The sequence below is a fragment of the Parambassis ranga genome, chromosome 22 (genome assembly GCF_900634625.1).
Source record: "Parambassis ranga chromosome 22, fParRan2.1, whole genome shotgun sequence".
NCBI classification, from domain to species: Eukaryota; Metazoa; Chordata; class Actinopteri; family Ambassidae; genus Parambassis; species Parambassis ranga.
This window is the reverse complement of record NC_041042.1, coordinates 10,975,468-10,999,741: the sequence shown is the minus strand read 5'-3', so window position 1 is coordinate 10,999,741 and position 24,274 is coordinate 10,975,468. Positions and strand designations below refer to the sequence as shown.

Here is a 24,274-nt window from a genome sequence, read left to right as displayed (position 1 = left end):
TCCTCAGTGATTGTCCACAGTGCAAACACACTGCTGTAACACTGCTAACCAATGAGTCACGTTTAACAATAATGGTGGCAGATTGAGTCCAAATAATACACATAAATAATCATAAGCAGCTTACACCAATGAACTGGATAACAAATCCCAGACCTGGGCTGTGGGAGCACTTTCTCAGCTGCTATCACTGGCAGCTAACGAAGAGATCTGCCTAATTACAGATATCAAACAGGTGCAACCTAATTTATAAAGAATGACAAGAGGACACATCAGAAGGCACAGACATCTTTCAGGCTGTGAACTAGCAGCTTCAGAGGGTTGACCTGGCAGAAAACTGCACTGTAAAAGAGATCTTGGTATCTTTTATCAGCATATGCTTGAGTTTACCGGTAATAATCAGCTAGGAAAGATGTATTTCTGGTTATAGACAACACTGTGATGGACTGGCGACCTGTCCAGCATGTACCCCGCCTCTCACTCATGGATAGCTGGGATAGGCTTACAGCCCCCTATGACCCGGGTTAGCAGGTTGCCTAAAAATTGAGCCTAAACTTTATGTAAGAACCTATCAAATGTAAAGGTCAAAAGATCAAAAGCAAATTAAATACCGACACATTATTTTTATACTAATTAAACTCTCCATACTCTCAATCAAAACGTTTTGATTTTCCAACAGTAATCAACAGAAATACTCCAACTTCTGTCAGATTTTTTTATCTCATCACAATAGCATTTGCAAAGTCAGTCCTGAACAGCTTGTATTCTACTATTCTTGCAAATCTGGTTCTAAAGCCCTGTAAGCGCTGTGCTGAGCGCCTGTCTAAATAAACACATGCTGACGGAAGTAGCCTTGGGCAGGTACAGGCTTAATAATAAGTGCAGCTTCTTCCCACACACTTTTCGATCCACCCAGATTCCACACTTTCTTGCTGTAAGAGGTAAGCCTACAATCATTATTTCACCTTATTTTCTTCAAGTTTAGCAACATGTTATAAAAATCCAGTTCTGCAAATGAACGAATTTAGGCCGCTTAAAGTTATTGTATGCGCAGCTTGTATGTCTACACAAAAGAGAGATCAGGGGCCGTATTCACAAAGATTCTTAGCGCTATGAGTTTCCCTAGAATTTCCCCTTATATATAATATTTAGGTAAGATGTTATTAAGGTAAGATGTTTTGTGAATATAAGTTATTCACAAAACATCTTAGCCCTTAAAAGAGCTCTTAAGGTGAAAAACTGTTAAGAGTAAAGAGAAGGACTTGAGAGGTTTGAGAGTTCGTAAACAGAGAGGATATGGTGGAGCAACAGAGGAGAAACATTCTCCAAACTATGAATGACAGTGAGCTATTAAAATGCTACGGATGTTATTTATTTTGTGGTAGTGTGCTGCATGTTTTATCTGTGTATCTGTAACGTCTGTAAAGAAAGAAAAACACAGATTTGGAGGAGATTATTTGTACTTGCTTTGATTTTGACTAAGTGCAAATAATATATTTGTAGTGAGACATGTTTTTATACCCTTTTATCAGTTAAATCTCCTGGTTGAAGGTGTCACTAACACAGTGTTTCCCAACCTTTACTGAGCCATGGCACATATTTTCCATTTAGACAAACCCACGGCACACACACACACACACACACACTGACTCACTAAGTTAAGGTAGTGGTTGTGCTGCCGCACTAACACAGTGCATGCACTGACAGAAAAATCCATTCACTTATCTAACTCTAGGGGGTATTTAATTGTTCTGTGCATCACTATATGTTGCTATACGATGCACTAAGACATATTATTTACAGTAATTATTTAAGTGAAATTAGATAATTTCCCACGGCACATCTGAGGATCTCTAAAGGCACACTGGTTGGGAAACACTTCACTAACAAACCCTAGAAAACAAGACTTATACTGTGGGAGGTTAATGCAAACACTTAATGTTTCAGTTCAACAGCTACACACATTACAGTCATGTCTGCTCCGGGTATTTGCATGAACATCCTCAATGCTCGTCAGAAGAAAGACAGTTATGGGACTGTCACCAAACCTGAGAAGTTCCTCAACCAGGACTTCCAGCAGTTGAAACAATACTGCCTCATCCGGCGAGTGAGGTATATCGACGAGATGTTCCCCCCCGACAGAAACTCCATCGGCCAAGGCATACTGAAGCCCTCTGACTTGGCCCGAGTGGTGTGGCTGAGACCAGGCGTGAGCGTCTCATATCACATTATACAATATTGATGCTGGAGGATTTGTGCTCACAAATTTTTGTGCTATTTCAGAAAATTGTTTCCAATCCATCCTTTGTTGTTGACGGGGTCTCCAGGTTTGACTTTGGTCAAGGCTTGGTTGGTAGGAAACATTTCTTTCTCTCTTATGCCTTAAAATGTGCTTCCATCAAACTATTGCAAGTTCGGACACGAGATAGCAGACAAAAGAAGTCCCCAGAGCTTTAAGTAGGAGGGTTCAGCAAACACTGAGTTATGTATGGAACAGTTACAAACATAGAGGAGATCCATTATAGTCGTTAATGCATCCACATAGTCTGTCACAAAGACTGATAGTGGCTGAAACATTCATTTCCCCCTGTCTTCACCACAGTTTCATGAAACCTTAAACCCTGTATAGATATAAGTAGTTTCTCATAGCTTGTTTAACCAGAAGAAATAGCATGAAGCCATATATGACATTATGTTCTAATGGTTCTTACCTAACCATAAATGGCATTCTGTGTGTGATTGAATTCAATTTACAAAGAAGCATAAAAAGGATAAATTACAGCATATTCGGCCCACAGCGATCATGACAAGAATAAACAGGTTTTTGGGGTATGGCCATATAACATTTCTGGTTAGACACTCCCTTCACACTAAGTGCTGCAATTATCTGTCATTATTAACAAATCCAACTATAGAGCCAAGCATACAAACTTCACTGTTTTGCTTGCATTAACCTGACATCTGTACTCAGGAAACTGCTGGGTTCTTGCATCTATCGGAGCTCTGACCTTCCAGAACAACATCCTTGCGCAAGTGGCTCCTCCTGAGCAAAAGTTCGATGACGACTACTGTGGGCTGTTCCACTTCAGGGTAACCTGCTCTCCGATGAGATCAAAATAAAGCAATCCTGTTATTCATAAAATTGAAAGATATGATTTACAAAATGTATTTTTGTAAGTAGAAGGTTGGCTTCTGAGAATTCTTTACAGTAAATATGCATGTTTTTATTTATTCCCACAGCTAGTCAATATAAACTGTTTAACTTAAGATAGATTTTAGTTGGATTGAGCCTGCTTCCTGTTTCCAGTCTTGTCAAACAATGTGTCACCTTAAACACTTCCAAAGTCCTTGCCATCAGCACCCCTTTCTATTCTGTTTTAACTGTTTAGTTCTGGAGATTTGGCACATGGGTGGACGTCGTTATTGATGACAAGTTGCCAACAATCGATGGCAGACTCATCTTTGTCCACTCTAAAGATCCAACTGAATTCTGGCCTGCTTTGCTGGAGAAAGCTTATGCCAAGTATAATATTATTCCTCAGTTATTTAATCTACTCTCTAGGGGTGTCTTAAGTATCTTTTAATTCTACTTGTGTCAGGGTGTGTGGCTCTTACACGGACATGAATGCTGGGACTCCCGCTGAGGCTCTGGTGGACTTCACAGGTGGTGTCCACATTTGTATCAAGCTGTCAGAACCTCCCTCAAACCTGTGGGATCTAATGCGCAGAGCTGATCAGTCCAAGGCACTGATGGGCTGTGGCACACCTCAGGGTGTAAGTAAAAAGACACACTTCACAAAACCAAACAAAACCTAGCTGTTAAAGATGAATAATGATTAATAACTTAAATGACTGTATTGACCCTTTTTCTTACTTAGTGATGATAAGCTGTAAGTGAGGCATCATTTTAAGTAAAGCATTTAATGGCTTCTAATGTCCATCAAAGTCAAAGTCAAAGTCAAAGTCAGCTTTATTGTCAAATCTGCTATATGTGCTGGACATACAGAGAATCGAAATTGCGTTACTCTTCACTCCGCAACATATAACATGTAACTAAAAACTAAAGATAAATATAAAGTGTAAAGAAAATGTACCTACAATGAGGCACACACAAAATACAAGGCACATAATGAAGGCACAATACCTGCTATATTAAACATTTCCAGGAGAGGGAACTGATACTGCTGAGCTTTTTTTTTAGAGTGTTCAAACAAATGCAACAAAAGCTGTGAAAGCATTCCCTGTGTATTAAAGCATTAAAAAGAATGTAAAGCTGTATTTGTACTGTATGAGTGATGCATGACCAGCTGAAAGGTCTTCTGCGTCAAAGGTATGTGTTTGTGTTTTCATTTTTTCTATTGAGTGTCGTGTTTGACTTTGCACGCAACTTAGAATCGAGGTGCTCTTCATTTGTAACTGCAATAGGTTATTGCATGTTGCATGAGACTACCTGCATTGATTATGTGTTTGTATACTTTGTAGGAGACATCTGCCAACACTGTTTTACAAAATGGGCTGGTCCAAGGCCATGCCTACTCTGTCACAGGTGTAAAAGAGGTAAAAAAAAAACAAACATTGCACAATAATTGTAATAATGTAATAATGCGCAATAAAGGTCTCAAATGTGACACTGGTTTTGTTGACTGGTGGAAGGTGAAAAGCCGAGGACATCTGGCACAGCTGGTGCGTTTGTGGAACCCCTGGGGGCGAGGGGAGTGGAATGGAGACTGGAGCGATGGGTGAGAATGACTCTCACTGTGACTCTGTGTCATATGTAATGACAATGTCAGATACTAAACTGGTTGTTTTAACAGGGATAATAATTATCACTGGTACTGATTGTGAAAGGTTTTTTTTATTACATTATTAAGCAATGTTGAAAATCCTTAACCACAGACACAGTAGTGGACCTTGTCCCTGCTTGTAGTACAGTTAGCATTAAGTGAGTCCTGTGTCATATAAAATATTAGGTGTCTCCACAGATCACTAACACACTTATAGACTAGTTTGAGCAGTTTAGACATGCAGAGACAGAATATCATGAAGCTTTTCAGAGCTGATTGGCTTGCCCCCAAAACAATAGTTAAACAACAGCTCCACTAGAGCCTTTTATGATTTTATGAGTACACCTGGAGCAGAAGAAACAGCGACCAGACGACAATAAAGTAGCCTTGCACAAGACAGACTGCAAATATGCACACTGGATCAATATAAACATCACATTATCTGTGTCATTCAGCATGTCATGTTGTTATTAGTAGTAGTGTGTTGCTTTGTCTTTGTCCAACATCAATGCCAGGTCACCTAGTCAGTCATGTATGAGCAAGCTGAGTGCTTTCTTTAAGGACAACAAAGAAACATCTTCCTTGATGGAACAGGGATTAAAGTGGAGATAGTTTGTGTCCTGGAAAGGTGCCATGTTAACCTCAACTTTAACCCTTTTATACAAGTTCTGTCTTGTAAAATCTGCACTAAGCTCTTCAATTATGGGCACAAAAGTCAAAAGTGCAGAGCAGTAGCAGTGCTACATGCATGTATAAGCATAAGAAGAACAAACTGATTTAATCCACCTGCTGTGCTTGCTGTTAAAGCTTTCTAACAATATAACCTATTTTCTGATCAATTGTCTCCCAGGTCACCTTTGTGGCAAACTGTGAGTTCACAAGATCGAGAAACATGCCTGTCAGCGCGTGATGATGGAGAGTTTTGGTAAGAAAATATGCTTTACCTCAAGACTTTTACCTGTTAGCTTAATGTTTCTAATTTAATGTCTGCTTGCAAGGATGACCTTGCAAGATTTCTGTAGATTCTACATGGATCTTGACATCTGCTGTCTGTGTCCTGACTTCCTTGATGGAAGTTCCTCTTGTCACTGGAAGACGTCCTTTTATGAGGGCCGATGGGTGGCAGGAACTACTGCTGGAGGCTGCATGAAAAACATCGGTATAATATTTCAACTTGCTGGGCTTCAATTGCACAAAAAAATGTGTGATTCCAAATGAACACTAAATGGCCAAATTGTCGGTGCTTTCAGAGAGTTTCTGGACTAATCCACAGTATCGGGTCAAGATTGGTAAATTATTGAGTGAATGTGCTGAGAAACAGGGTGAAAACAGCATGCTGGTGTCTCTCATGCAAAAGCCAGACAAGAGGAACAGACGCCTGGTACAAAACCTGCACATTGGATTTTCTGTGTTTGAGGTAAATGTCACATTGTGTAGTTTTTGTCATGTGAACTAAGCCCAACTATACTATATACAGTCTTCATTTACTGCTATTATAATGCTGTATGTATTTAAAATGCTCATCGTATTCTAACTTTGAGTCTTTTCTGTCTGATTTACTTCAAGGTGACTGATGAGGTAAGTGGATATTTCCTTCCAATACCACATACGCACATTTTCCATCTGTACTGCATTGAACTGGGAAATTACATACTGGTTTACTGTCGTTACAGTACAAGACACACGGTGGGAAGTTCCCTGCCTCCTTCTTCAGCAGAAACCATCCCGTTGCACAGTCGAAAGCTTACATAAACTCACGTGAGGTAATGGCGCTTATGATGCTAAAGCCTGGTGACTACCTGATCGTGCCTTCCACCTTCAAACCCAATGAGACAGCCTCCTTCATCCTCACCATCCTCTCAAAAGCAGAAACCCACATCCAGTAAGAAGGATAATGTAGTTTTTTAAATGTGTCAGTTACATTTTGTACACAGCTACACTACTTGTTTATGATGATGTCTTGTGTCTTTCTTCTCAGTGAGAGTTCCGATGGCCATTACCCTGAGCATGAGGAGGAAAAAGAGGTAAAGCGGATATTAAAATTCGATTGTGTTGTTGGGTCAGGTCAGCTTTTCCCAGAACAAACATATAAGAATTGCTCAGGACTTGGTCACAATGACCCATTGGCCAGTGAACACAGACCACAGTATACCTACTCCTACTGTATATGTGACACATGTACAGATCTGCAGCTGAAAGAACCCAAATCTTTTGCAGCTTGTAGAAATGGGAAATGCCAAAGCAGACGAGAACAAGAAAACTTTCGTCCGTCAATTCTCTGACAAGGTAATGTGTTAACATTTTAAGAAGTTTTTTGATCGGAGTAATTGATAAATTCCAGTTTTTATTTTATTTCTAGTATGACGAAGTGGACGCTGAACAGCTCCAGAAGCTCCTAAATGATAAAATCCTGAAAGGTTTGTTATGTACAATCAACTAACTTTATAAAATGTGGTAATGTGTTTACACAAATTCTTTACCCCACCTTTATTCAGGGGACTTGAAATCTGGAGGCTTCAGCAAAGATGCATGTCAGAGCATGGTTGCTCTGATGGATGTATCCTCCCCCACCTGATTTCTTTTCTCTCTATTGTTCTCTATTACCACCTTTTACAGGAGCAGTGCATTTTATCATTTTATTGCTTTGTTATACACGTGAATGAATTGAAAGGTCACAGTAAAGGCATAAGAAAACATGTACAGCTCTGATACCTTAATGATCAGTGAACAGACATCTGTAACAGGAAAACTGAACAATGAGGAATTTGTTCGTCTGTGGAAGAAGGTCAACACATACAAGGTAAAAAAAGTCTGAATAATTTTATCGTCGGTGCAGAAAGTGTCATATAATTAACTCTTTCCTCTTTACCCAGGACATTTTCTATCGCTCTGCTGCCTCCCACACAGGGACTCTGTCACTGCATGAGCTGAGGGATGCAGTCATGGCTACAGGTACATGATCTCTTTTTGGTCTGATAAAGAAATAACAGGGGCATGTTTGGATGTGCACAAAATGAGAGGATATGAAGATATACAGGTTATTGTTCACTTATAAATTATAAAGTGTCAGAAATTATCCTTTAAGCTCCTCTCAAAGAACTTATTTTCAGTGTAAAACAAAGAAAATGCTGTGATCAGTGTGAGAATATAAAAAGCACCCTACTGCAGCTCCGCAGATTTGAAGAATATCATGTTTCAACTCATTCTTACAATTTGTTTCTGCTGCCCCCAAGTGGCCAAAAAAATCTGGTTCTCTAGGAAAAGTGCAGCATATATACATAGTATATATTTCAGTTACAAACATAGGAGCTACAGGTGAATAAAGGAGGAGGAGGATAACTAGTTATTATGTACTATTATGTAAAACATAATAAGGCTCATATAAACAACTAGAGCCGTAACACAAACCACCCAAATACTACAACATTCTACTCTGTGTTGATCAGGAAATAAGATCAATGACGACATGCTGAACCTAGTGGCTCTGCGTTATGGCGCCTCCTCTGGACACATCACACTGGAGAGATTCATCAGTCTAGTGCTTCGCTTTGACTGCATGCACCGTAAGTAAATAATATGGATACTGATGACTACACATGCTTTTCTACAAGGGACTCAAGTGGATGCAGTGACAGACCTCTGTCTGTTTCCTAACAGAAATCTTCAACCAGTTGTCTGATGGAGCGGCCATAACTCTTCATGAATCAGAGGTAAAAGTATTCATCTTTTTTGGTCATGCTTGGAAATTTGTCCCACACATATAAAACACAAGAATAATATATCCCATCTCTGCTTACAGTGGATGTACCTAACAATGTACACCTAACCAGACAGAAGAGAACGGCGGGATTCAACAGGAAGAAAAACTAATAGTTTCTCCTACATATGAATGCTACAATGTTACCCTTCTACCCTTGCTACCCTTCTTTACTTTTTAATCACAGGTGCACTTGGCAATTTTCTCTTTAAGTGGGTTACAGGAATTATTTTAAGTTTAAAGTTTTTTTAAAATGTATTTTTTTGTCAGACAAAATAAAGATATTATAACAATTGTAAATATAAATGTTTCTTTTGCAACCTCCAAACGCCTCACAAAATGTGAACTCCCAATGTTTATTAAACATAATTTTCTTTTTTTTAACATTAAACATCACAGCGTTGGAGGTGTGTTTTCCATTTCTGCATAAAAAGTGAGAATTAATTAAAAACTATGTGTTAAAAAAAGGTTCAACCATCCTGCAGCACTGTGTTGATTTTGACAGACGGACAGAGGCATTCGATAGTTAGAATTTTTCATTTATTAATTTAAAGGATAGCAGTACAGTTTAAATTACAACAGACACTCAATTTTATTTTGATTGATTATTATTAATTAACAGCATTGATTATTAACAGTAAAGATACATATTGATTACTTTGATTATTAGTTTTATATCAGTTATACAGTTTATTAGTGAGGCACAAAGAAATAACAAAATCATGAAATGAATACATTTCTCACTTTAAGTGAGCATAATATAGAAATTAATTTAATTATTATTGATGACTGATTGTTGATTAGCATGTTGAAATCATATAAGTGTTTAAGTTGGTCGTTGTAGCATTTGTAGCGCAGTTATCAGCAGAGTGGCCAGAACTGTGGATGTTGAAGATCTTCTGAACTCAGCAACCCCACTTGTGGTTGCAGCTAAAAAATAAAGACAAGAAAGGTCATTTAGACCATGGTTACAACACGTTAGTAATCTTTTGTTGACATCTGTTAATCTGTGGTTAACTGTAATAAGAATATATAAAATATTTTACCCTGTGTTGTTTTTGCTGTTGCACTAGATGTGCTGCTGCTGCTGCTGCTGGAGCTAGAAGTAGTTGTAGTTGCTGGCTCGGTCCTGTTGCTGATCAGGCCTATACCAAGTCTGTCCAGGTCTGACTGCAGCTGCAGGTTTACCCACGCCTGGACCACAGTGTCATTCTCAAAGACCTTCAGATCACTTAAGTGGTTTCCCATGAGGCCTTGGACGTTGGTTACAGTCAAAACCTGTACATTTCAAATGACGACAAGTGTTCTTAAGTTGGAAGACAAAGACAGACATAACAGATGCCACCTGTTTTTAGAGTAGATTCTCCTGAAAATACTCCTAAAGCCAGTGACACTTACATCTTCTTACCTTTTAACAAAACAAGTTTACTTGCATCCCCTTGTGGCCAGTAATAATGCACATTTAAGCTAACGGCTACTGGTTTGTGTTTAACACAGTGGTATTTAATCTAATGTTATCACTTTAGCAGTGTCAGCTCAGTTATACTGTATCTTCAAATAAAACTAAGCCCTTTCTGTTTTCAGTTCTTAAACACGTATCCTTACAGGGATCACAGTAGAATCCAGACTTCTGAAAGTGTCTACATCCATGCTGATGTTCTGTGTTGACAGAGCCACTACATCCGCCAGAGGTGCTCCACCTTTAAGAGTGCAAAAGAAACAAATTAAAGAATGTCTGAGAGGCAGAGACATGGCTGTAAAGACAGGTGAGGTGCATTCTTACATATGGTGGACTTAATTAAATTGTAATAGGTGCTGGGACTGGCACGGTGTGAGCTGAAGGCGGTGTTGCTAGCCTTGTACAGGACTTTTTTCTGCTCAGTTGAACATGAAGCCACATTCAGAGGATTGCCATTTCTGAAAAGAGGAGAGAGTGACAACATTACACCTGCATCTTCTCTCACAGTGGTCATGCATCTCTGTGCTACACCAACCTGATACTCTCTGGGGGGATGGTCGTCAGTGTGCTGGTGGGTAATGAGCACAGGTTGGAGCCAATAAGTTTCAGCTCAGTGCTGCCCAGGGAGTTCCCAGAAGTACTCAGGTACTTGGTGATGATTTCTTTGCTCTAAAACACACCAATTCAAAAAATTAAGGAAAACATATAAGCAAGTATGAACATCAGTTACTGTATAGTAAAGTAATTGTGATTGTTTTGTAGTTTCCTCATTAATCTACCTTTGCTGCCTCCCAGGGTCCATCATCTGCCCTCATGAGAGCTGCCAGGGTGTCAACTTTGGTGATGTTCCATTTCGCAATGTCATCAAGTGAGGCCACACGAGACACTGAACCAAGCACCTGCACATCCTGATCAGAAACGCCTGATGGGTATGCCTGAAAAAGCAGATAATGTGTGGTTAGATATACAAATGTGTACCAACATGTATACAATATAACCCACAGATGTAATGATGAGTATTGTGTGTTGTGTTACCTGGTTGAGTTTCCTCAGAATGACTTTCTGTAAGCCATCATCATCTACTTTGTCACATATATCATTGAGGTTGTCTTTCAGAACAGGAACGTCCAGGCAGAGGTCAAACTGTGTCAGGTCATAGCCAAAGGGGAAGGAATCATCGTTAACTGTCACCTGGGTGATGTTGCCCGTGGTGCAGTCTGAGGAACAATGAGGTGTATAGTGAGAAGGGTTATGACTCCAAGTTCAATAAATTTATGACTGCACTTGCTCTACAACAAAGATATTTTTAAAATACAGCTATGTCCCGTAAGTATTAATTTAACCCCTATGGACTAATGTGTGTCACCACAAGTTTCAGCAGCTACTTTGTAAAAAAACAAAAACAAAAAAACAAACAGACATTTACCTGCCCCTCGTTTAACCATACGGGTGTTGACTTGTTTAAACAGCCTCTTTAGCTGATTCTTGTTTCTCTTTTCTTTCCTCAGACTGGGCATAAAGGTCTTAAGGAACCTTTTCTTTGTTTTCTGCAAAGAAAAAAAAGATGGCTGTCATGCTGATGCAAAATGGATATGAGATAAAAACAGGTTTAAGTAAACTTACAATTTGGAACTGGTCCCAGAACTTATTTGTAAAATACAGAGGGAGGGGTCCAAGGTTCACCAGTGTTTGTTCGTCCCAGGTGCTGACATTTCTGAAAAAACAAAAAAAAACAAAATGAGGTGGAATTGATTTGATTTTGTAGTTTGCTCTTAACACTTATGGTGTTATGTGAAGTAAAATATGGTATTTTTTTCAAAAATCATCTAAAAATGTTGATGTTATCAGTCTTAGTATCTTAGTCTTCAAATGTCTGACTTAATGACTTTATTCTTGTACCCGTATTGTGTGTTCCCAGACAGGAGCAGTGTTTCCATGGCTGCCACCTGAACATCAGAGAAGTCCTTGCACTTCTTCAGTTGTTCAAGGATGAGAGGATCTGAGTTTTTTATGTATGAGCCATCCATAGTGCAGGCCATGTTGCCCAGGACCTCCACGTTGTCTTTGCTTAGATTTAGGCCTTTAATTCCCTAAAATATGAAAATACAGCATTTAATGTAAAACAGTGTCACTTTAACACCTTGACAGTGGTGGCAGAAACACAATTATTACACACAAAAAAAATAACAGTACTTACCAGGCAGGTTGTGGCTTCATTCAGCAGCAGTGTGTCTTTGTTCAAAACTGTGGAGGCTACAGAGAAGTCTGCAGCACCCAGTGCAGAGAAGTATGACCTGCAGTTTTCTTTGCTGACATCGTTGTTACTATTTGTATGTACAAAGTAAAAAAAACCTCAGTAATTAAATTTATATATTTCAAACCAATTAATAAATCCTCACATCAGCTTGGAGACAGAATTACCTGAAGTAGAGAAGCATGTCTGAAGGATAATTTGCAAAATTCTGTGACAGATTTCCTCTCAGCAGGTTGTACATGCAAGTTAACTGTAGAAAATGACACATATCCAAGTTTAGACACAAGTTTGCAACTGAAAGTACTAAAATAGACTACAATAAAAGGAGTGGAGTAATTCATTTAAATGTCTTAATTCCTTAATTGATGATCATACCTGTGATTCCTGCAGCTGCACCTTGGCTCTGCCGCTCTTTGGCCTGCAGGAATGGATCAGATTCTGGATTTTGGTCTTTGACATTTTCTGTACAGATGTGCATGTGAAGCCTTGCAGCAAGAAGGGAGAAAGTCTGTGGGAGTGAATGGTAAACAGCAAAAGCACGATGATACATCCCAATTGCTCAAATCTCAGTCTAATATAAATACAGCACTCATTCACTTACTGCTCAATGTCAAAGTCAGATGTAGCCAGTGTCCCAAAGAACATGGCAGCCTAAAAACACATGAAATGATTTCAATATGGAGTTCTGACACTACAATAAAATATTATTGTACAATATCTATCTGAGCATCAGACATTAAAACTTCATCCCTTATTATGTCTATTCTAGGTGTATATAAATATACTGACCTGATCTTGTGTCCATGACTTTTTGTTGATCACGCTGATGTTCACAGTCTCCTCAGAAAATACCAGCAATGATGGTGGAATCTCAGTTGCCATGGCGTCAGGGACATTCAGCAACACTTGGGCTGGATTTGTGTCCAGGGAAATGATCTACCAGGTAGTTAAATATATTTAAATATAAACTGTATGTGATTTGTAAAGAATTAGAGATATTGTGCATCACAGTGACCATAACTGTTGAGCTTTGACCATTAAATCACATTATCCTTGAATTTTGAAGTGTTTCTAGGTTGCCTCATCCAAGATGACCATAATGTCCCATAGACCATTTGTGGACATTTTGGTATGGTTAGACTCACAAATGAATTTGTACCTTTTTGACGAAGGTCTGTTGGACAACCGTTGGGGCGGCCAACATGTTGACCACAAAGGTGGGACTCTTGGAGACGCCGAGCAGCTCCGTAGCTGTGATTTTTTCTATTGCCTCTGAGGGAACTCCAACAACAAGCCTGCCCAGGGATTCCAGTTTGGCTCCATTGTTGATCTATTTAATACATTAACAATCATCAAAGCCATGCTGTCACTATTCCATGTAACATTGTGAGGGACATACAGCAAAAACATTTCACACTGTTATGAGGCTAGTTAGGTGGCCATTACCTGGAAGCCTGAGCCAATAATGGTTTTGATGATTGTGGTGGCCTGACCCAGGCTCCAGGTGCTGACTGAACCCAGAGTGGACAGAGAGCCAACCAGTACATTCCCTGGCACTGAAGTGATCTGACTGGTGGTCAGGCCTGCGCTGGCACTGCCAAGAGCTGCGATTGTCTGTGACGTGAAGGTCTTGATGTTGGATGCCAGAGCAGCAGATACCTGTTAAATAAAATATACATGAGTGTAAAAGAAATCCACTCAGGGCATAATGTCAAGTGAATTATGCACAATATTTTATCTTGAAGTTGAACTTTATGTAAGGGTACCTCAGGGTCTTCTGTTCCATTGCAGAATATATTCAGCTTCTCCAATATGAGGATGGCATCATGTTCATTCAAAGAAGAATACACCATACTTGGTACCTCAGAAGAACACAGGAAAAGTCCTGGAAGCCTGAATAAGAAGTGACACACACACACACGTTTCACTCTCATCCTCCCACTAAACTATGTGTATAATGTACATACTGTGAAAGATTTTGTCAAACTGCTGCTAAGTACTAACCTGAGAGGGCTAAAGGCTGGGCTGAATGCAAACAGCTGTGTGATGTAGTAGTTTGTTACATTTCCTGGGATTAGTATGTTATTGAAAAGTGCCAGGTTGGCTTGATCCTCCAAGAACACTTTACTCTTCAAAAAAGAGAAAATAAATTAATAAGAAAAAGAAACAGAGTATAAATGTTTTATTTTTAAATGTGTACTTTTTGTTTGTTAAAACTTACTTGCGTGGTGGAGACAAAGTTTGTAATATCATCCAGGGTGATGAATGTCACAAACTGGCCAATGTTATTGACGAACCAGGATGTGGAGTTCAGTGCAGCATCACTGGCATTGTAGCATCTGACTTCAGAGCCTGTGGAAATAGGTCCGACACGGTAAGTATTGAATCAACTATAATGCTACAGCCATTTCACCTAAAATGATAATAAATGGAGTAAATTAGGACCATTGGAGAGCAAGAACCAAGCTACAAAATGTATCTCACCAGTGCTCAAGTAGTCCTTAATCGAGGTGTACACATCTGCTTCTCCGAAATCAGAACCGTTGTATGTGAAGTTATTTCCCATTACAGAGACCCTGTTGAAGAGAAAACAATGCAACAATTGTGTTTCATGTTATCCACTGACCTTTTTATTCACTGTGATAGAGAGAGACTTACATTTTCTGGAAACCAAAACACGAGGCTTTCTGCACTTCAGTGACACTGATGAGGCTCTTGCTGAGGAATTTAAGATATTTCCTCAAACGCAGAGTGAACCACAAGTTGGCCTCAGATCTGTCGGTACTGCTTAGGGCCAAAGGCCAAACACAGGGCAGGGTCACCTTCTTCACATTGTCTGGAACATCCTCCTAATGGCACACATTTACACATTAACAGGTCATTATATATCCATATAAATGTGAATGTATTCCCACTTGAATGCAAGAATCATCACTATGTTGTTAATGCAACATTCTGATGAGGGACATACAGTTTCTAGGAATGCAGGCATTTTGTTGTAGTTGTTGAAGATGGTACAGACATCAGAACTGTTAGTGATCACATTGGGTAAACTGAGGAGCTGTTGCAACTCTGAGGTGCTGATAGTACTCAGGAGCTGAAACAAAGAGATATCCTATAAATTGGTATTACAGTAAAGCAACTCATCACTCGGGCCTTTCATTACAAATACATTCACATGATCACGTTCAGCTCTAATGTATGATCTTACCTCTGGCTGCTGTTCTGGTGGCACAAGAGACAGAAGCGTGGACAAATCTGGAAAGCCAAAGCTGAGGAAAGTGTTCCTCAGATAGATGTAGAAGCTTCCACCAGTGTAACACTTCAGTGCCCTTTGACCTGTTACATAAAATACGTATTATTGAAAGGCATAGGTTACAACAGACTTAGTTTAATTTGTCATAGGCTTATTAATTTTGTAGGTCTCTTTTACAAACCTTGGAGCAAGTGGACAATGTTGTTGTAAATCTCCTTTCGGGTGTTGTTGCTGAGTGTCACATACAGTGTGTCCAGCAGTGTATAGCTACGTTCAGAGGAAATAAATGAGGCATTTAGAAAATTAGATATAATCCCAATTACAATACAGAAATTTCAACACACAGTGTTGCTACAGGTTACCATAATCCAACATCCAATATCTAATATAAAAACGAGTGTAGAAATACATTCTTACATTTCTTGGCTGCTGTTACAATTCCTGTTAGTCCCAATGTCAGATAAAGGAGCCACCATGGTGGGAGAGAGATTGACCAGGAGAGGCCTCAGTCTCAGCCTGAGCCACAGCACAAACTCTTTGTCGCTAACAGCTAGCGAGGATAAACCGGCTCTGTCATAAACTGACTGGAGGAAGGCAGACTTCACCTCGTCTGTGTAGCTGTCTGGGTGGGCCTGTGGGAAAATTCACAATGCCAATGGCAAACCATACAATAAATACAGGTTAGTGACTTAAATTGCTATGTTAGCTGGATAGCTAGTCGCTCTTGTTAGCTCAAAAATAGCTTTAGCAACAAAAGCTACTTGCTAGTTGACATAGGCAAGTTGTGTCAGTCTTTAAAGCTAACGTTTTTCTTCTGTTTTCATTTATTATGTTTTTTTAGAGACATAGGCCTATAGTTTAACAGCAACAGCCTATTAGCAAGACGTTGGCTACAGAACATAGCAGAACACAGGTACAAATGGAGTTTTAACCTGTTAAACCACTACAGATGCTTGGAAAATTAATTAATAATATATTAATAATATAAAACATTGTTAATGACATAATGTATTTCTGGTGGTGGATATTTTCTTGCTCATGTAAACAAGCTATGACATACTGTATTGTCTACTCACATAAATAAATAGTCACATCAGGGTGTAAACACTAAACACTGACTAATTACTAATTAAACAACTATATTTTCACTTCAATAGAGAGAACATATCACATACACGGCTATGGCTTATTAAAGAGAGAGTTAGTTTCAGCTTATTGTACCCAAGCTAATGCCACTAACTTAAAATGTCAGGTAGTGACAGATGATGTTTTTTCCAACCCTATTATAGACAGTGACTTAAATAAGTCATAGGTGTAATCAAAAACAGAGATATTAGCGTTGATATAATAACATGTCAACCATGTAAATGTTTACCTCAATGGCTGGCGAGACTGTGTCAAAGAAAGCACCAAAGTCACCAGGGTTGATGACTGCCATGACTTTTGTCACATCTTGTTTTGTGTTTAGTTGTGATGGAGTTGCTGCAAGCTGAGCGAGCTGACTGCTGGTGAGAAGATCTGCAACCTCGACCTATAAGTGACAAGCAACAATCCAGTAAGCAAACAATAACCTGTAATAACAATAATAACAATAACAATAACTGCAGACAAAAGAGTGTTAGACATTTAATACCTCTACAACTACATAAATTGATTAAAACATAACCAGTCAACAGGTAAGACTTACTCCACTGAAATTTTTGTTCAAGGTCACAAAATCCATGTAGGAAGCATGCACACCGAATTGACCAAAGTTGTTTTCAAGCCAGTGTCTGTCATCATTTACAGACTCAACACAGGAAAGGCCTAAATAAAAATATAAAGATAAGTGTTAAAGATAACAAAGGTAAAGTACACTAGTACCATTAAATGTAGCATTACACTGTTATGCCAGTCAGGTTACCTGAGGAGGACTGTTCTTGAAGATAGTCCTTTGTGAACATGAAAATCTCCTGGGTCTGTCCTACTGAGAGTTGAGTGAAAACGTTGTTGAATCCCTTGATGCTGAGAAGACATGAAAAATACTTCACCAATACTTCACTCTTTTTAAAAATAATAATTCAGATATTGCCTGTCAAAAGCAGTATGGTCTGGAGCAATAAAGAGGTTTCACTCACACATTTTGGTAGGAGTTACAGGGGATATTTCTTGGAATCACCGTCAAGGTGCTAGCATCAACACTTGGAAGGAATAGAGGCAGGTAAACCTGGAACCATATCTTGAAGCCTTCAGCATTTAACATGCCTAGTTTTGGTCCAAGGGCCGTCAATGTTAGATTTAGGATAGTGTCCCTCATTTTGGGATTGATGGACGTCAGATTTTGCTATATAGAAAAGACGAGAAATAAATACTACTGGCTACTTTCATAAAAAAGAGAGAAAGAAAAAAAAGAATTTGATACTCACATCAGAATACCCATGAACAAATTTGTCAAAGAAAGAGCCAAGCTCTTCCACCGATGAGATCATGGTTACTTTTGTAAAAACAAGTTTCACAAGGGTTTCGTTTGAGAGGTTATTTGGTTCTAAAAGGAAATCCGCTTTTTGTTCCATTGAAAGTGAGTCAAGAACATCCACCTATAACAGAGATAAAAATGTTACATTTAATCAAAAATCAGTAATAAAAACATTCCAATGGGTGTCTCACTGACCAAACATCTTATTTTACAAAGATATATTACCAAAGCAGCACTATAAACATACCCCAGAGAGGTTGAAGCTTTTTAAGTCAGGGTACGTTGTGTACTGGGAAAATGGACCCAAATTTGCTTCCAGCCATCTGGCATCATTGGCAATTCCCTGCCTACAAACTGTGACATGATAACAGATGTTAAGAAGCATACATTTTAGCAATGATTTGTTTAGCAACATTTGTTTTCTCAAAACCAGTACTCAAATTTGTTTTTTACACTCTCATGTGCCTGGATAAATACACACAAAGAACGATGTTGAGCAGTTTATTTTGTCAGCTCTACCTGGTGTGTTGATGACACTGGCAGATTTTCTCATGTAGCCCAGCATAGCATCTGCGATTCCTTGTTGTCTATGTGATGGCATTGCATGGAAGACTTTGCCCATCCCTCTGACACTGCAACGGTTGGAACAAAACATTTTCACGCACTGCCTCGTGAGCATTTTTGTACTTTGGTATACCAAAATATAGCTCAGTTCTAAAATGCTACTCACACGATGTGGTAGTTTGTGCAGTTTATGTCTGAGGTTGCATTGTTGAACATTGTTGGACTGAAACTTGCAAGGATGAGAACCAGTTTCACGTGGAACCAGTCATAGAAGTCATCTTTGTTGAAGCCAGAGAAATACGGACTGATGATGATGAAGGTCCTATTCATCATACGGTCTCTCACCACAGGTTGGAAATCTGGGACCTGTCAATTTACAACACGTTTTAAGAAAACCCCACAGGTTACCAGAAAGGATGCAAGAAATGATTTTACATTAACTCAAGGAGCGAGACAAGGATTGTCCTTCTGCCCCTGCTCTTTGATGAGTAGCTTACAGTTTCATTTGCTGTCAGTTGCGTCAGGAATTCATCCACGTTTTCCAGAGCATTGCCGTCCTCAAGGCGATCAAAGACACCATCGATTAGGTCTGTGTCATTCAAGGCACCTGAGCTCAGTATTAACTGTGCCACCTGTGAAGGCGTGAGTTCTGACAGCAGTTCCACCTAAAAAAGAAAATCAATATGAAGACAAACTGCAAAAACGTGGATACAAATTTTCAGCTAGGAAGGAAAACTCTACAACTGCTGTGGACACTTACACTGGAGAAGTTGGGATTGAGTGCATGCAGGTCCTGCAGCATTGCAAAGTCAGGGAAACTACCAAAGTTTGCCCTTAGCCACTCTTTACTGTCTCTAGTAGATGAGACACAGCCCGGATCTGCGAAAAAGAGGGAAAGAGTGACCAAAAAGGTGTTACTACCACTCAAGACATTACCAAACTGAGCCCAAGTGCCGTAGTTACCTGAGGAGTCATTTCTTGACAGGAATGGTTTGATGAAATGAGTGAAGACTGCTTGACGCCTGTCTTTGTCCATGAACGCCCTTTGGCTGCTGAATGCCTGAATGCTGTTACAGACAAGAAACTTTTTAACATCTATGCTGCCAAATAATGCAGGTTTCTGTGCAGACATATTGACAGCCAAGCTATATAGTACAAATTTACTTACACAATCTGGTACGTCTGGCAGCTGAAATTGTTGGAGCTGAGGCAGATCAGGAAATTGGAGGATGGGGAGGCCAAAAATGGACGCATCTTTGTCTGGAACCAGCTGCGGATAGAATTCTCATCCTGCAGTTGTGACTGGTTGAAGCTGGCAATCCTCAGTTCTCCAAGAGCCTCAAGAGCATGTGACATGGTTTTGCTGCTGATGTTGGGGGCCTGGAATTGGCAAAAGCACAAACATTTGGGTTGGATACAGAATTAACGGGCTGAAAAGACTTATATTGTGAAACTGCGGACTGGGGTTACCGTGGTGGCAAATGTCTCAAGAGCCTGGTCTAGTGCAGGAGAGGCTTTTTGGAAGAAAAGCTTCCAGACCTCTACTGGATATGTGGTTTGACTTTCCAGAGCACATTTCATCAGTGTGGCCAAGTTGCTGTGTGTGAGATTTGTAGCCTTGGAAAAAAAATGACAAGACAACAAATAGCAAAATTGACAGATCTTATGGAGTTTTGTCCTAGGATTGTAATGCAACAAAAGCAAAATCTCATTCTGGGATTCATAGCCTGCATAAAACTATCTTACCGAAGAACAGGCATGCTCTGTGAGGGTAAAACTGCACAGGACTGTAGAGGAACTGTTGTTTGATATGACATTTGCCAGTTGTGATCTTGGGAAAATAATGGACAAAAATCCATTAACACTTTAGATACAAGGTGCAAAACTACCTCTACTATGTAAACTCAGCATCGGAAAGAATAGAGCCACCCACCCATCGACTCCAGCACAAATGAGGTTCTCTGTAAAAGCAAAAAATATTCCAGCATTTAATATTGGTGCGTCTGAATGCTATTACTTCACGTAAGTAAAATGTCTGGTACTGTGAAGACTTACCATCGACTGGGCTCTTCTCACACTGGAGACAAATAAAACAGAGTTTTTAGTTCAGTGGAAAAAGCTAGTCAAAATACTGTGATTGAAGCTCCACTACAGAGACAATTTGCCAAATTTTGATCAAATAGTGTCTAATCCATCTAAAAGGCCCACAGAAAATGAACTCACCGTGAGGGAAACTGGTACCAGACAGCCTGTTTTAAAAACAAACATAAAGTGAAGGAATATCATTAATAGAGTTCTCAATGCAGTGAGATACTGGGGTTTTTTTGAAAAAGTTTTTCAGCAGGTTATTTTGCCGCTTACGTGTGAATGTCTCCTTGAGTGATTCTGCGCTTGATATCACACCCTGTGAAATGATTGGTGGCAGGGATTTCAAACTTTGAAGAAGACCAGTGAGTCTGAGGAAGAAAAACGAAATTACTGTGAGTTTTTTGGAGGACATTGTTTGATATTAGGCAAACCTAAACTATCTGACAGCAGACTCCTGAAAATATGTTTTCTTACACAGCAGTGTAGGATGCACAGCTGATGTTTCTGGGAATCACCCGCAAGCTCTCAGGATGAAGGCTCGCCATCACAGGAACCAAATACACTTGGAACCACAGCTGAAAGTCTTCAGGCTCAAAGTCTTCAAAATCTGGAGCAAGGGCTGTCAAGGTCAGGTTCAGGATGGTGTCCCGGACTCTTGGATTTTTGATGTAAGTGATGTTCTCCTGGAAGCACAGGGATTCGTGTTGTAGATCAGTAGGACATGTTACTTTTTTTTTAAATGTCTAAAAGGGTAATGTTGACCTGGCCTGTTTGTCAAAGACCTTTATAGAGGAAAACTGGCAGCATCAACATTAAGCATTCACCTGCTTGATGATGTTTGTAAAACCCTGGAAGAACTGATTAAGCTGCTCCTCATCACCAGACTGTGTCAGGCTCGTGAACACCACCCTTATGGTGGTCTCATTCTCTAAAGCACCACTGTCTGGATCCAGGATGAGCTCAGCCTTCTGCTGTGGTGAAAGACTGTCCACAGCTGCCACCTGATGATGCAAACAAGGAAGATGTGTGAAATGCTTTTCTTGTTGAGCCGTCCCAATAAATGGATATTCTGAATTCTGAACGTCATGCTGCATTTCTCAAGGAGGACTGTTCATGTAACGTCTCCACACTTACCCCAGATATGTTGAAGTGCTTGAGGACTGAGTATGTTGTGTACTGGGAAAATGGACCCAAATTTGCTTCCAGCCAGCTGGCATTATTGGCAATTCCCTGCCTACAAACTGTGACATGATAACAGATATTAACAAGGATACATTTTAGCAAACATTTTTCAGCAACATTTGTTTTCTCAACACCGGTACTCAAATTTGTTTTTTACACTTTAACGTGCCTGGATAAATACACACAAAGAACAATGTTGAGCAGTATATTTTGTCAGCTCTACCTGGTATGTTGATGACACTGGCAGATTTTCTCAGGTAGCCCAGCATAGCATCTGCGATTCCTTGTTGTCTATGTGATGGCATTGCATTGAAGACTTTGCCCATCCCTCTGACACTGCAACGGTTGGAACAAAACATTTTCACGCACTGCCTCGTGAGCATTTTTGTACTTTGGTATACCAAAATATAGCTCAGTTCTAAAATGCTACTCACACGATGTGGTAGTTTGTGCAGTTTATTTCTGACGTTGCATTCTTGAACATTGTTGGACTGAAACTTGCAAGGATGAGAACCAGTTTCACGTGGAACCAGTCATAGAAGTCATCTTTGTTGAAGCCAGAGAAATACGGACTGATGATGATGAAGGTCCTATTCATCATATGGTCTCTCACCACAGGTTGGAAATCTGGGACCTGTCAATTTACAACACGTTTCAAGCAAACCCCACAGGTTACCAGAAAGGATGCAAGAAATGACTTTGCATTAATTCAAGGAGCGAGACCAGGATTGTCCTTCTGCCCCTGCTCTTTGATGAGTAGCTTACAGTTTCATTTGCTGTCAGTTGCGTCAGGAATTGATCCATGTTTTCCAGAGCATTGCCGTCCTCAAGGCGATCAAAGACACCATCGATTAGGTCTGTGTCATTCAAGGCGCCTGAGCTCAGTATCAACTGTGCCACCTGTGAAGGCGTGAGTTCTGACAGCAGTTCCACCTAGAAAAGGAAATCAATATGAAGACAAACTGCAAACCGTGGATAAAGGTTTTCATCTAGGAAGGAAAACTCTACAACTGCTGTGGACACTCACACTGGAGAATTTGGGATTGAGTGCTTGCAGGTCCTGCAGCTTTGCAAAGTCAGAGAAGTTACCAAAGTTAGCCCTTAGCCACTCTTTACTGTCTCTGGTAGATGAGACACAGCCCGGATCTGCGAACAAGAGGGAAAGAGCCACCAGCAAGATATTACTACCACTCAAGACATTACCAAACTGAGCCTAAGTGCCGTAGTTACCTGAGGAGTCATTTCTTGACAGGAATGGTTTGATGAAATGAGTGAAGACTGCTTGCCGTCCATCTCTGTCCATGAACGCCCTTTGGCTGCTGAATGCCTGAATGCTGTTACAGACAAGAAACTTTTTAACATCTATGCTGCCAAATAATGCAGGTTTCCATGCAGACATATTGACAGCCAAGCTATATAGTACAAATCTACTTACACAATCTGGTATGTCTGGCAGCTGAAATTGTTGGAGCTGAGGCAGATCAGGAAATTGGAGGATGGGGAGGCCAAAAATGGACGCATCTTTGTCTGGAACCAGCTGCGGATAAAATTCTCATCCTGCAGTTGTGACTGGTTGAAGCTGGCAATCCTCAGTTCTCCAAGAGCCTCAAGAGCATGTGACATGGTTTTGCTGCTGATGTTGGGGGCCTGGAATTGGCAAAAGCACAAACATTTGGGTTGGATACAGAATTAACGGGCTGAAAAGACTTATATTGTGAAACTGCGGACTGGGGTTACCGTGGTGGCAAATGTCTCAAGAGCCTGGTCTAGTGCAGGAGAGGCTTTTTGGAAGAAAAGCTTCCAGACCTCTACTGGATATGTGGTTTGACTTTCCAGAGCACATTTCATCAGTGTGGCCAAGTTGCTGTGTGTGAGATTTGTAGCCTTGGAAAAAGACAACAAATAGCAAAACTGTCAGATCTTATGGAGTTTTGTCCTAGAATTGTAACGCAACAAAAGCCAAATCTCATTCTGGGATTCAGAGCCTGCATAAAAGTATCTTACCGAAGAACAGGCATGCTCCACGATGGTAAAACTGCACAGGACTGTAGAGGAACTGTTGTTTGATATGACATTTGCCAGTTGTGATCTTGGGAAAATAATGGACAAAAAATCCATTAACACTTTAGATACAAGGTGCAAAACTAACTCTACTATGTAAACTCAGCATCGGAAAGAATAGAGCCACCCACCCATCGACTCCAGCACAAATGAGGTTCTCTGTAAAAGCAAAAAATATTCCAGCATTTAATATTGGTGCGTCTAAATGCTATTACTTCACGTAAGTAAAATGTCTGGTACTGTGAAGACTTACCATCGACTGGGCTCTTCTCACACTGGAGACAAATAAAACAGAGTTTTTAGTTCAGTGGAAAAAGCTAGTCAAAATACTGTGATTGAAGCGCCACTACAGAGACAATTTGCCAAATTTTGATCAAATAGTGTCTAATCCATCTAAAAGGCCCACAGAAAATGAAC

General features: G+C 39.9%; 3 protein-coding genes across 4 annotated transcripts in view; 1 reads left to right on the top strand and 2 right to left on the bottom strand.

Moving 5' to 3' along the window:
• Window positions 1-824: 824 nt before the first annotated feature.
• LOC114427539 (calpain-1 catalytic subunit) lies at window positions 825-8,959 on the top strand. The gene is made up of 22 exons (XM_028395656.1): window positions 825-938; window positions 1,945-2,206; window positions 2,281-2,350; window positions 2,969-3,087; window positions 3,387-3,520; window positions 3,597-3,771; window positions 4,480-4,554; window positions 4,651-4,736; window positions 5,632-5,706; window positions 5,780-5,940; window positions 6,032-6,198; window positions 6,348-6,359; window positions 6,455-6,663; window positions 6,760-6,805; window positions 6,999-7,067; window positions 7,141-7,198; window positions 7,277-7,338; window positions 7,513-7,581; window positions 7,655-7,733; window positions 8,228-8,344; window positions 8,439-8,491; window positions 8,581-8,959. Exons 2-22 carry the CDS (start codon window positions 1,970-1,972, stop codon window positions 8,605-8,607), a joined length of 2,100 nt encoding a protein of 699 aa, XP_028251457.1. The 5' UTR covers window positions 825-938; window positions 1,945-1,969; the 3' UTR covers window positions 8,608-8,959.
• Window positions 8,960-9,056: 97 nt separating this feature from the next.
• On the bottom strand, window positions 9,057-24,237 carry LOC114427536 (uncharacterized). 2 transcript variants are annotated; one of them, XM_028395652.1, is made up of 42 exons: window positions 24,111-24,237; window positions 23,989-24,016; window positions 23,801-23,885; window positions 23,534-23,680; window positions 23,232-23,443; window positions 23,027-23,130; window positions 22,824-22,942; window positions 22,562-22,729; window positions 22,231-22,430; window positions 18,482-18,594; window positions 18,210-18,316; window positions 17,913-18,083; window positions 17,625-17,830; window positions 17,411-17,511; window positions 17,195-17,313; window positions 16,883-17,038; window positions 15,925-16,139; window positions 15,689-15,774; window positions 15,463-15,590; window positions 15,223-15,348; window positions 14,910-15,100; window positions 14,736-14,827; window positions 14,473-14,603; window positions 14,256-14,380; window positions 14,018-14,144; window positions 13,698-13,910; window positions 13,411-13,581; window positions 13,041-13,187; window positions 12,853-12,902; window positions 12,627-12,759; window positions 12,419-12,501; window positions 12,195-12,321; window positions 11,897-12,087; window positions 11,621-11,711; window positions 11,424-11,544; window positions 11,033-11,214; window positions 10,777-10,932; window positions 10,533-10,666; window positions 10,322-10,455; window positions 10,144-10,238; window positions 9,585-9,816; window positions 9,057-9,468 (listed from the first exon to the last, which is right to left on the bottom strand). In XM_028395652.1, the coding sequence occupies exons 4-42, from the start codon at window positions 23,642-23,644 to the stop codon at window positions 9,365-9,367; spliced, it is 5,472 nt and encodes a 1,823-aa protein (XP_028251453.1). In that variant the 5' UTR covers window positions 23,645-23,680; window positions 23,801-23,885; window positions 23,989-24,016; window positions 24,111-24,237; the 3' UTR covers window positions 9,057-9,364. The 2 variants fall into 2 exon arrangements, with proteins under 2 accessions (XP_028251453.1, XP_028251454.1); XM_028395653.1 differs by lacking the exons at window positions 22,231-22,430; window positions 22,562-22,729; window positions 22,824-22,942; ... (4 more) ...; window positions 23,989-24,016; window positions 24,111-24,237 and adding an exon at window positions 18,693-18,888.
• LOC114427786 (uncharacterized) overlaps window positions 24,128-24,274 on the bottom strand; it is a 29,959-nt gene continuing 29,812 nt past the window's right edge. The window contains exon 123 of the mRNA XM_028396003.1: window positions 24,128-24,132. Within this exon, the coding sequence (XP_028251804.1) occupies window positions 24,128-24,132 (5 nt within the window). The remainder of the gene's footprint in view (window positions 24,133-24,274) is intronic.

Excerpts from the sequence above, each read along its gene's own strand:
- LOC114427536 (XM_028395652.1), bottom strand. The coding sequence starts at position 23,644 with ATGAAATGTGCTCTGGAAAGTCAAACCACATATCCAGTAGAGGTCTGG. Across the intron at positions 15,101-15,222 it reads TGCCTGCATTCCTAGAAACT|GAGGATGTTCCAGACAATGT; the intron begins GTATGTCCCTCA and ends GTGTGCCATTAG. Across the intron at positions 12,760-12,852 it reads TCTGACTTTGACATTGAGCA|ACTTTCTCCCTTCTTGCTGC; the intron begins GTAAGTGAATGA and ends TCACTCCCACAG.
- LOC114427539 (XM_028395656.1), top strand. The coding sequence starts at position 1,970 with ATGTCTGCTCCGGGTATTTGCATGAACATCCTCAATGCTCGTCAGAAG. Across the intron at positions 4,737-5,631 it reads AATGGAGACTGGAGCGATGG|GTCACCTTTGTGGCAAACTG; the intron begins GTGAGAATGACT and ends ATTGTCTCCCAG. Across the intron at positions 7,339-7,512 it reads GCATGGTTGCTCTGATGGAT|ACATCTGTAACAGGAAAACT; the intron begins GTATCCTCCCCC and ends ATCAGTGAACAG.